General features: G+C 45.8%; 1 protein-coding gene across 2 annotated transcripts; it reads left to right on the top strand.

The window, feature by feature from the left end:
* Positions 1 to 2,197: 2,197 nt before the first annotated feature.
* On the top strand, positions 2,198 to 10,137 carry rpp40 (ribonuclease P/MRP 40 subunit). Of its 2 annotated transcripts, XM_085439171.1 has the most exons (8): positions 2,198 to 2,354; positions 4,860 to 5,004; positions 5,378 to 5,446; positions 7,622 to 7,717; positions 9,140 to 9,262; positions 9,339 to 9,504; positions 9,586 to 9,720; positions 9,798 to 10,137. In XM_085439171.1, exons 1-8 carry the CDS (start codon positions 2,235 to 2,237, stop codon positions 9,994 to 9,996), a joined length of 1,053 nt encoding a protein of 350 aa, XP_085295297.1. In that variant the 5' UTR covers positions 2,198 to 2,234; the 3' UTR covers positions 9,997 to 10,137. The 2 variants fall into 2 exon arrangements, with proteins under 2 accessions (XP_085295297.1, XP_085295298.1); XM_085439172.1 differs by lacking the exon at positions 5,378 to 5,446.
* Positions 10,138 to 11,934: the final 1,797 nt, after the last annotated feature.

Below are 11,934 nucleotides of genomic sequence, written 5' to 3' on the forward strand. Positions count from 1 at the left end.
GTGCCAATACAGAAAAGTGTAAGTCGATTTTAAACAGGTGGCTGCAGAGGGACATAAGTCTGTTTGGGAGAATCTTGCTAACCAACATGGACAGTCTGTCCAGACTCATCTATCCAGCCTTTTCTCTGCCCACATCTCCAAAACTAATTCAATCTATAAATAATCTTAATTTTAGGTTCATATGGAGGAACAAATGTCATTATATAAAGAAAAATGATATGATTAAGAATTATGAAGAGGGTGGGGCTAATGCCATTGACTTTGATGTTATGAATGGTGTACTAAAATTGAAATGGTTAAGATCTTTCATTAGCAACAAAAATTCCTTTTGGAACATTATTCCCAGTGTGATTTTTGGCAAAATGGGTGGAATAGACTTTTTGTTACGTTGTGACCTTGATTGCAGTTCGTTACCTGTTAAACTCTCAGCTTTCCATCAGCAGGTCCTTCTCGACTGGACATTAATCTATAAACATAACTTTACTCCTCACAACACCCCTATATGGAACAACAGGTATATCCGTTTGTGTAGGAAATCTGTGTACGTGGATGAATTCCTTTAATTTTAAATATGTTTATATTGTCTATTCTGTGCCACCGTGCACGGTGGCATGGTGGTTAGCACTGTTGCCGCACAGCAAGAAGGTCCTGAGTTCAATTCCACCATCAGGCCGGGGTCTTTCTGTGTGGAGTTTGCATGTTCTCCCCGTGTTTGCGTGGGTTCTCTCCGGGTACTCCGGCTTCCTCCCACCGTCCAAAGACATGCAGCTTGTGGGGATAGGTTAATTGGATAATCCAAATTGCCACTAGGTGTGAATGTGAGTGTGAATGGTTGTCTGTCCCTGTGTGTTGGCCCTGCGACAGACTGGCGACCTGTCCAGGGTGTACCCCTCCTTTTGCCCTATGACAGCTGGGATAGGCTCCAGCGCCCCCCGCGACCCTGAAAAGGATAAGCGGAAGCGAATGCATGGATGTCTATTCTGTAAAATAGTGAGATGTCTATTCTTATTAATGTAGAGAATTCACCTGCTTGCTGCTACTACTGCACATTCACCCAATGTATATACTATACCTTGAACCTTGAATGAAGATCTAAAGGGATTTGGGCTGTAGCTCATTTTATGGATGAGAATGGGGTCTTATTAAAACATGAGACGTTTTGTGACAAATTTGATGTAAGATGTACTGCTAAGAGATATAAATCCCTGATGAAAGCCATCCCAGTCCCTTTGAGATCAAAGATAAAAGAAGATATTGTGCACTCTAAAATTTCTCCTTGACTGAGGCAGCTCTGCATAGCTGGAGTTGAATTTGGTGACAGCAGGTTTACAAACAAGGTGATCAGGAATATTTTGATAAATGAAGTTTGCCCTAATCCAGTTAAAAGAAATTATATTCATAAAGAATTTGAGACCATGGAGGTTAAGGCGATAAGAAAAAAGTATATCTCACTTCCTCTTTCCCCTAAAGTTAAAGAGATTCACTTTAAAATCATTAATGAGGTTTATCCAACCAATGAATTCTTAAGACGGAAATTTAACTTAGACGTGAACGCCTGCGCATTTTGTGAAGATGATGTTGAAAGTCTGGATCACTTGTTTTTCTACTGTGAATCAGTGCACTTCTGGACTGACATGTGGAGCTGGCTACAGTCCAGGAGAATTCAGTTACCACATTTGACGGTGACGGTAATAAAATCTGGAATACTTGCTGAGAATGCAGATTTTGACTTGATGATTAGGACGGTTTTGTTACTGGGAAAAAATTTATTCACAAATGCAGATACTTTGAAGCTAAACCATGTATAAACAGATGGCTGAGAAACTTGTGAATAACAAGAAAGCTCATAAACGTGTTGTATTATTTAATAAGTTTAATCCATGTTCAAAAGAAGCCTCCCTATTTAATGATCATGATTGCCCTTTTTTGTTCATATTATTTGTGCCTTTGGTTTCCTTCAATGACTGTTCTTTCGTTTTTTGTCAACTCTTTTTGGCTTTGTGTTTATTGTTTTCTTTTCTCGTTGTAGCGCTCAGCCGAGGATATTTGAATTAATAATGGTGCCTTGTATGTTATACTGTTGTTTATAAATAAAGTTCATTAAAAAAAAAAAGTCTGAACACCGGAATATCCTCCAAAATAAAATCAACGAACATTTCCGGTTCGCTACCGGAAACTTCTAAGCTGAAAAGCCGCGGCCGGAAACACGTGCAGTTAACTCGCAGCCGAAGAAAATGACGTCCTCGGAGCTGGACCGGACTCCGCGGACTCTGTTGGTCTCGGAGAGCTCCAGCTTCTTGGACCCGAAGAACCGGATCAGCGCGCAGGTGCAGCAGTTGCACTTCAACCACCAGGTGACGCTCTCACCATTCACCTCTGACCTTTCACCTCCGAGCCGTTAGCTTCACAGCGGTGGGCTCGCGGACGGCTTCATGTTCATTTGATGGAGTGCAAGGAGAGCAGTCACGGGTAGAGCAGGGCTCAGAGTGTGTGTGTGTGTGTGTGTGTGTGTGTGTGTGTGTGTGTGGCAGGGCTCAGAGTGTGTGTGTGTGTGTGTGTGTGTGTGTGTGTGTAGCAGGGCTCAGTGTGTGTGTGTGTGTGTGTGTGTGTGTGTGTGTGTAGCAGGGCTCACTGTGTGTGTGTAGCAGGGCTCACTGTGTGTGTGTGTGTGTGTGTGTGTGTGTGTAGCAGGCCTCAGTGTGTGTGTGTAGCAGGGCTCACTGTGTGTGTGTGTGTGTGTGGTATCTTTTAGGTTTTATCTGATACCGGTGCCAAACCGGTACTTTTGAAACGGTGCTTAAACGGTGCTTGGAACGTCCTGGGAAAGGTCAAATGATTTGTATCCGTCACTAAAGCTGTTTCTGTGCTGTGAGGAGCTCTGAAACAGAAACTGATTTTTGAGTGGAGACTATGGATCTGCAGTCCTGACCTCAACCCCACCCAGCACCTGTGGGAGCAGCTCGGGTGGTCTGTGAGCACACTGAGAGGGAGAGAGCTGTGCAGGAAGTCAGAGCCCAAGTCCGAGGGGATGAATGAGGATGTTTGAAGCGTACTTTGGATCTTCTTTGGCTGCTGGTTCAGTCAGTTTAGCTCAGCGTGAGGAAACCTGCAGAATCTGTGAACGATCCACGCTCTGTGTTTACGTCTTTGTGTGGAATGCGTGTACCTGCTGTTTGCTGGTGTTGAAGTAGTTTTGTGAGCTTTAAGCTGAGAATCAAAATACATTTAAAACAGATTCAATGAGTCGATGTCACAATAATCAAACTAAACCAATTAACCAACCTGCTTCCTGGAGTACCCCTGCGTACAGCATCACTTACCATGGTTGATAGGTTTGTAGCATAAACCTATTTGCAGGAACGTTCAAGACAATCCTACTACACAGCAAAGCAAGACACGAGTAGGCAAAGTTCTTCGTGTTACTCATGCATGAGGGAGAGAACCACGACAAACGCTTCGCTTGACCCCAGTCGCTCTCGTCCTCTACCTCGTAACACAAAGAGTACCATACGAACCCTCGCGGACCCTGAGGTCCTCTGGTACTGGCCTTTTAATTGTCCCTAAAGTCAGGACACATACTCACGGAGAGGCAGCGTTTCAGTGGTATGGTCCTCGTCTGTGGAACAGCCTGCCGGAGGAGCTCAGGGCCGCAGAGAACGTACATGTTTTTAAGAACAGGCTCAAGACCCACCTTTTTAATTTAGCTTTTACTTAGCGTTTATTTATTTTATGCTTATTTATTCTATCCTGTTATTCTATTATTAATTTAGGATTTACCTAATATTTCTTGATTTTATTCTTATCCATTTTTTAATCTTCTTACTCTATTTATATTTATATTATATCCTGTTCTTATTTACTTTATCATTTTACCCTGTATATATCCTATTGTGTCATATCTCCAGTGTTTCCTCAGAGGGCGCTCTCTGCACCGGGGCTGTGATCGACTGTGGCTGCTGGGGCTCTGGGGTCCTCTCAGCCTGGCTGGGGGGCTCCTTGGCCTCCCTCCTGCTGTGTGCCCAGCCTGGAGGCTGCGGTCTGTGACCGGCTCCCGGTGCAGACGGCTCCCTGTTATAGTGTTTCCTCACTTGGCTCATGCGAGCCCAGCCCAATTTTTACTCTTTAAGTGTGCGCGCGTGTGGGTGTGGGTGGTATGTGTGTATTCACATCATTTATGTTAATGAGAGTGTGGGGAGTGAGTTGGAGGGTGGGGTGGGCTGCTTTTAACTATGTAAAGCACTTTGTGCTACATTTTTTGTATGAAAAGTGCTTTATAAATAAAGACTGATTGATTGATTGATTGATTGTGTGTGCGCGTGTGTGTCAGAGTGTGACCCCATAAACGACTTCCCTAAACCTGCTGGTCTGGAAGTCCAGCAGTTCATCTAAACAAAAGGCACTTCGCCTAAAACAGACATAGATGTGTTTGCTACACCATATATCAACGAGAGAAGATACGACCTCTTCCCATGACCCCAGGATGTGAGTGTGAATGCCAGAACACGCACACAAAGTCTTTGCAGACTCCTGAGGATCAAACCTCTACCAACATGACGTTGATTATAAAACTAAGCATGTATGATTAGATATTTCTAAGCATAATTGACAATCCAATAATATAAACCTGACAATGGTGATAAACCCCAGGTAGCAGTAAGTGAAGCATCTTCAGAGTACAGAAACCCGGCTGACTCTGAGGTCACCTGAGGTCAGGGCTGGGTGAGGTGAGGAAACATGTTTCAATCCAACCGTGTGTGCCTGACACTGCGCTGCTACACTCATCGTTTCTGCTTTGAGTACAAAAAATCTGAATGAATTGAAATATTTGATTTTAACCATCAGCTGTTTCAACTGTGCAGGTGTCTGTGCTGCTTCCTGAGTGTAGCTCCGCCCCCTCTCACCTGGACTCCGTGTTGAACAACTTCAGCAGCTTCTACCTGATCAGGAAGCTGCCGGTGTACGAGCTGTTGGACCGACACTTCCTGGAGACGGCCGTGTACCAGGGTAACACACCTGTGCGCACCTGAGCTCCATTCCAGGAAGAGAGTTTGAAAAGAAGCCTCTAAGGTTCCCAAACAGCTGATCAGAGTCAGTTCTGTAATTTTGCCATGGCAACGGGTGAATAAAGAGCACAGGCTCCATGTTAATCCAGAGGAGCAGAAATATGAATCACGTCATCGTCACCAAGTTATTGTGACGTCCGTCTCTGAGTTTCAGCTCTGAACTCTAATTTATATCTACCCATAGCAACAGACTCGCATACACAGGCCCTCACCTGTCCACGCCCTCACCTGTCCACGCCCTCACCTGTCCACGCCCTCACCTGTCCACGCCCTCACCTGTCCACGCCCTCACTGCGTGACTGTCTGTATTTCAGGTGCCGTGTTCGGTCTGTCCTACAGGACTCGCATCGATGAAGATACCTGCGTCGCACTGATGCCAAACGGTAACGTTTCTTTTTTTGTAAACCAACCTTTATTTCCAACACTCCCATTAACAGTGAACGTCATCGTCACGGGGCGAAACGGTAAACTGAGACAGTGGGCGCGCTCACGCGGACACATGCTCCTCGTTCAGAGGCGTCGCAGAAATGGTTCCTCCAGGAAAACGACAAACTTCGTCTTTACATTCGTAAATGTCTGTCTGCGAAGGCGGAGCGTTACAGGAAGTGACATCAGACCGAAGCGGCAGGTTTTTCACATCTTTGTGGCGACAGGAAGATCCAGAGGAGAACCTGAGCAGAGCTGGAACAAAGTGTTTTCGAGCGTGGAGGCGGGATGCTGTGGCGTTTTTAAATCACACGGTGTCTGTCAGCCATGTGATGTCATAACATAAAGATTTGAAATCACTGATTGGCTTGTTGGATCTGTGCGTATCGCTACGGTTACAACAGCTGTACTACAAGAAGCTGCTGAAGAAAGCTGCAGAGTCGTCAGGGAGCAGGATGAACTTCCAAACAGGATTGCTCCGCCCACCTCTGTAACGGTTCAGAAGAACAGATGTTTGATGAAAGACCCCCCTCCTCTCAGCCGCGGAGATCTGCAGGAGATTGTAGTTGATCCTGATTTGACGAGAACCTCTGACCTTCTGGACTCCATGATATGTGACAGAACTGCTCACAGGAATGCTGCGTGCTGATTGGCCAGTGAAAGATCTCGCTGGTGAGATGAAGATGGAGTCTCATCTGCCCGCTGACTGATGCAGGTTTCAGGTTTCCCTGATGGCGGCAGATTGGTCGCTTGGCAGGTGGTGCGGTTCGTGTTCGGGTTTGTGGAGGGCGGTGTGCAGGAGAGGCGGAGTGCGCCGCCGTCTTTGATGGGTTTGTTCCTCGTTGGGTGATAAAGCCCTCCCACACCGCCCTGTTAGCAGAGACGTAGCTGCACGCTGCGAGGCGGGCCGAGCACACCAATCATCCAGCACTGTACGATGGTTTAACGCTTTCTCACACACGTTACTCCATCATAAACAGTTTCTTACTGAAGCACAACCAGGAGTCCAGGCATCCATCAGCACCTCCACCTTCAGCCGCCGTCACCGTTTGCTGTACTCCCTCCTGTTGTGGAGGAGCCGCTCAGTGAGCCGACGATTGAACTGCAGCTCTCCAAAGTTCTGTCGTTCTCCTGGTCTTTGGTCATTTTCAGACAAAGACCAGATATAAGAGTGTTCTGACTCCGCCTCCTCACTGGCTCGAGAGCTGTCATTGGTCACCTGTCGCCGTCACCTGCTGCCATTTTCCTGAGTAATTAGCGTGACTGCTGATTTAGAGCCAGGGCGCCGTCCTCTAACATCCTGGTGATGTAATCGGTGATGCAATGACAACATGGCAGCGAGCAAAACAAAAATGGATTACATTTTAATGAGCCGCCATCTTTAATCTGGCCTTTCCTCCGACTCAATGACAACACGTTGCTTTTTCTGTAACCTGTGACCTCGGCAGGTGCCTGACTCCGCCTTTTAAAGGAAGTTGCTGTATTGTTCTGTTAGTGCGTACCGCCATAAAGCCGTTGTTCTGACAAAACGTCCTACTTTGGCAAAACGTCCTACCGTAAGTAGTTTATGCACATTTCTGCTGTCACACAGTAATTCCAGCACAAATGTAAGTAGGTATGACGGTTTGCCACTTAACTTTGCCCATCAGAGTATGCTTGTAGCTCACATTCATAAAGGTAGCATGGTTTTACACGTATTTATACCCGTCAGAGTATGTTTCTAGCTCTTATTAACAAAGGTAAGATGGTTCGCCACTGAATTATAGCTGTTAAAGTATGCTTGTACATCACATTCACAAAGGTAGGACGGTTTGGCACATAATTTTACCCATCAGAGTATGTTTGTAGCTTGTATTCACAAAGGTAGGACGGTTCGCCACTGAATTTCGTGTTGAGCATTGCGTAGAAACAACAGGTAGGATGGATTCCCAGAACACCGTGACCACAGAATCGCAGTGTGGCGGTCTAAAGGGAGCGACAGGTGTGACTCGATCAGTAACCTGTAAATGGTAATCCAATTACTGACTGATGGTAATCAGCTCAGCATGTTTTAGTTGACACAGAAAACTGTCTGCTGCAGGGATGTGACATCACTTCCTGTTTCCTGCTTAAAGTATGCCGTGTGTCTGCAGGTCACCTGACCCTCTCTCTGGATAAAGACTCGTTTGAGATTTTGGGCTTCGAGGGGAAACCGTCCAGATTCAAGCACAGAACTGCCACCAGATTCGGTCTGTCCTCTTCCCGTTTGTAGTCTCATTACTCTGAAACGATATTGTAATCGGATTACATTACATATTAGGGCTGCTCGATTATGGCAAAAATGATAATCACGATTATTTTCACTGAAATTGAGATCTCGATTATTTGACGATATTTATTTAACCCTTAAGACCTACTATAGAACCAAGTCCGCCAGAGCTTATATTATATTTTTACATGTTGTAGTGCCATTTGTGGGAGCATTTCAATTTGCTATGCAACTGTTATAGCCCATATTTTAATAATATGTCTGCATTAAGTCCATAGTAACTACATTAATTGCAAAAAAGTGCAATAAACTACAAAAAAATTGAAAATCGTTTTTGGTTTTTTTCTACTTGGAGAAATTTAAGAGGTTTATCCCTCAAAACTTTAAATACAAAAAAGTTGCAAAAAATAGTTTACAACAACAGGAAATTTATTTTGAGTGTCTTCATAGTTTTATTTTGGAGATACATTAATTTTTATACACTGCAGGAAAAACAAAAAAACAATCCTATGATGCAAATTTGCAAAGAAAACAGCAGGTGCATCAAAATAAACTATTTCCAGCAGTGCAATTCGAGTTCTAAGCATCACAGAAACTATTCAGAAAAGTCAAACATGACTTATAAAAACACCAGTATAGGCTTTTAAGGCCTACAAGTAAAAAAACTACATTCCCGCGAAAATGACGTCACTTCCGGTTTCGAGCAGGAAATGGCGGACATGCAATAGTTCGCGCTGACGTCTGTTTCACTGTGGGAAGTGTTACGAACAGCTGATCGGATCGGCAAAGCGTGTTTCTGGAATATTATGTTTTTGTTGCTGCAAGCGCTTTTTATGCAGTTTTTGCAAAGCTTTATGTGGAAGGAAACCGTGACCGAGGACAAGCTGATGGCATCAGATGTAAGTACAACTCCTCCGGTTTCATATGCAAAACAAATTATTGCGCTAGCTTACACGGTTCTGGTTCTACAGGGATTTAAAAATAGTCACACAACACGGAGCGTGCTGCTCTGACCGGCTTTAAAGGGTTAACAATGACTTTAAAAAATAATATAACATAGTGTGCAACACCACTGAAGTTTTTTTTTTTTACCTCTCTTTTCCAAATAACGTCTGCTTAGCTTTCCGAGCTTCCCTCGGGTCCTCTTAATCAGCGGTCTCCAACCTTTTTTGCGCCACGGACGGTTTATGCCCGACAATATTTTCACGGACCGGCCTTTAAGGTGTCGCGGATAAATGAGGGAGGGGCTAATAATCGGCTCCGTCATTTTTAATGATCGTTGAAAGCCCAGATCGTAATCGTGATTAAAATTCGATTAATTGAGCAGCCCTATTACATATTATTGATTAGCATATAATTTCATTACTGCTCACCTGTAATCTGATTACTCTGTCTGCTGCAGTGGTATCTGTGGATCTAACTGACAGCAGCATGGCTCCTGGTAGGCGGAGCTACCTGAGGCTCCTCACAGGTCTTAAGTCCCGCCTTCAGCTGCAGACAGACTTCCTGTTATCACATCATCCAGGTGAGTGACCTCATCACCAAGGTTAGCCTGCCGTGTGTTTCCCACAATACTCTGCTCACAGTTCTGTGTTCTTCAGGGGGCGGGGCCTCTCTTCAGCCCCTCCTGTCTCGATGTGATTGGTCGCAGCACAGACCGGAGGTCAACTGCAGCGTTTTGACGGACCTCTCCTGCCCCGCCCCCCGGTCATGTGACCCTCACAGTTTCCTGGAGTGGCTAGGAGCCGTTGACGCTGGCATCAGCTGGTGAGACCTCCTGATGGGCTATGACATCATCGCTGCTGTGTCACGTTTTCAATGTTGACAGTTCTTCTTCTGTGGTGTCAGCGAGAACTCGTCCAGCAGCTTCCTGTCGTCGTTTGTCTGTCCCGAACCGAACACGATACATCGCCACGCTCTGAGCGTGTCCGTGAGCGGGATGCTGCTGCCACACGACATCCACCGTCTGCTGCAGGAGCTTAGGTGATCACCTGTCAGACTCTGTGACCTCTGCCCTCTGTCAGACTGTTCTGACTCACCTGTGCTCACCTGTCCCACAGACGTTACGTGGAGCAGCCTCGGCTGGCGTCCTGGGTGTCCATGACGGTTCGCGGGTTTGCTGACAGTCCGGTATCCTGGAGCAACCACGAGCACGGCTTCCTGAGGGGCGGAGAGAACTTCTACACGCTGATGATGTTCCACGACCACACCTACCAGCTCCACCTCGCCACGGGAGCACATGACGTCTGCCCGCCCTGACGCACCTGCGTACCTGTGCGCGGGCAGAATTTACTCTGATTGGTTTCGTTGTAGAAACGTTTTGATTAAATAAGCTGAGCTGAGGCCACGCCCACTCTGAGAAACGTGTCGATAAAATGTGCTTGAATAAAGTCAGTCTGATGTCATTGTGTCTGGGGGGTTTCTGATTAGTCTTTGGCGACAGGTTATTGACCACTTCCTGTGTAGCTGACAACGCATCACAACTGAACAATGCACCACAAAAGTAAGAAAGAAGTTCGCCATGACAACGGCTGTGTAGCAAGGAACAGCGAGAGACTCGGACAATATTCGCAGAGGATGACGAGAGAATGGGAAACAGCTGGGAACGCCGCTTACCCTCAGAGTAATGAGAGGAAAGCGCAACTGAACGTGAAACATACGAGACAGACTGAGAATAAAACGGGGACGTGGCTGAGGACACAGGATAACAGAACACGGAGACAGATGGCGAGGACAGTAGGAGCTCCAAATAACAGTCACAATACAAAACTAACGCAGAATCAGAACATGAGGATGTATTCAGGTCAAAAGAAGCAATCAGCCAAACTTGGGCGGAAGCACCGCCTGTGCTCACGAGCAGTGTCGTTCCTCCATTCTGCTCATGGCAGAAAACAAAGTCACGTGATCATCAAACTCTTAAATGCGACCCTCGTTACACCGGCCGTTACACCTCGTTACACGGGGCCGAGTGGCCTGTACTGAACAGGACTCAGGTGCAGAAACCCAGAGCAGAGACAGCAGATGATGTAACAATTTATTAGGTTTAAGTGCAAAAAAGAAAACGTAGCAAAGACAAAAAAAACAATAAGACGTGGAGTTTGACGAGGCATGGCCTGGGGAACGTGGCTAGGGCGAGGGAATGAGGCCTGAGATGCGGAGTGGAGCTGAGCAGGGAACAGTCACACTGAAGAGAGAAGATAGAGGAGTTAGGGAGGTGGTGGAGGCAGCTCTGAAGTGGCCAGTTGTAAGAGTAGCAATTCTCACTTGCAGTAGGGGACATGGAGTGTTGAGAGGGGGGTGATGAGAATCCAGGGGAGGCTGAGTGGCGTGGAAAGGCTGGCCTGAGATCCGGGGCTTCAGATGGAGTGTGAGGGCAGGCAGGTGAGGCACAGAGATTTTCAGAATGATTGCTTGGTATCCTGAGTCCGGAGGTGGAGCGTGAGCCAAGATGAATCCAGCAACTGCAGCACAAGAGAGTCGTGTTAACAAGATAGATCACAGCAAGAACTTGAAGTATAAGGCCTGTTACCAACATGTGTTGATGACGAACTGGCAGTGAATGAACATCAACGTATGGTTTAAATCCCTCTGGCTTGATTGCCTGCAATAGGCCCCAGGTGTGCAGGAGCTGGAGTTGGCCCTGCCCAGGGGCGGATCCCAGGTCAGTTCAGGAGCCTTATGGAAATTCCAGCCACCCACCGCAGACCATTATTTATTTATTTATTTATTAACCTTTATTTAACCAGGAAGATCCCATTGAGATTAAAAACCTCTTTTTCAAGGGAGACCTGGCCAAGATAGGCAGCAGCAGATGTCTCACAGTTACAGAAATTACTCAAACACAGGCAGCAACAACACACATGCAACAATAAGTGAAAGAATACAAATAAAATAAAAGTAAAATTCAATAAAATTCAAATAAAATAAAAAGTCAGTTAAAATGACAATCAATCTAATTGAAACAGTTGCATGTTATGGACTTGGCCTCAAGGATTCGTAGTTTAGATTTAAAATCACTTAATGAAATGAATTCCGTCATTTTCCTTCTGCAGTTTGTTCCAGGCCGAGGGTGCTAAATGGACAAAAGCTCTTTTACCAAGTTCAGTTCAGGCAAATGGAACAGAAAGCAACAAGTAACCATGCGGACGAAGAGAATACCAACCAGCATGTTTCATTACAAGCAGGGAACATATATAA

Source organism: Copadichromis virginalis, linkage group LG18 (genome assembly GCF_057382275.1).
Source record: "Copadichromis virginalis isolate Kocher_CV1m ecotype Utaka linkage group LG18, C_Virginalis_male_GT1.1, whole genome shotgun sequence".
Taxonomy (NCBI): Eukaryota; Metazoa; Chordata; class Actinopteri; order Cichliformes; family Cichlidae; genus Copadichromis; species Copadichromis virginalis.

Coding starts and splice junctions, on each gene's coding strand:
- rpp40 (XM_085439171.1), top strand. CDS start 2,235: ATGACGTCCTCGGAGCTGGACCGGACTCCGCGGACTCTGTTGGTCTCG. Junction 2,355..4,859: donor AGTTGCACTTCAACCACCAG/GTGACGCTCTCA, acceptor TCAACTGTGCAG/GTGTCTGTGCTGCTTCCTGA. Junction 9,263..9,338: donor CCTGTTATCACATCATCCAG/GTGAGTGACCTC, acceptor TGTGTTCTTCAG/GGGGCGGGGCCTCTCTTCAG.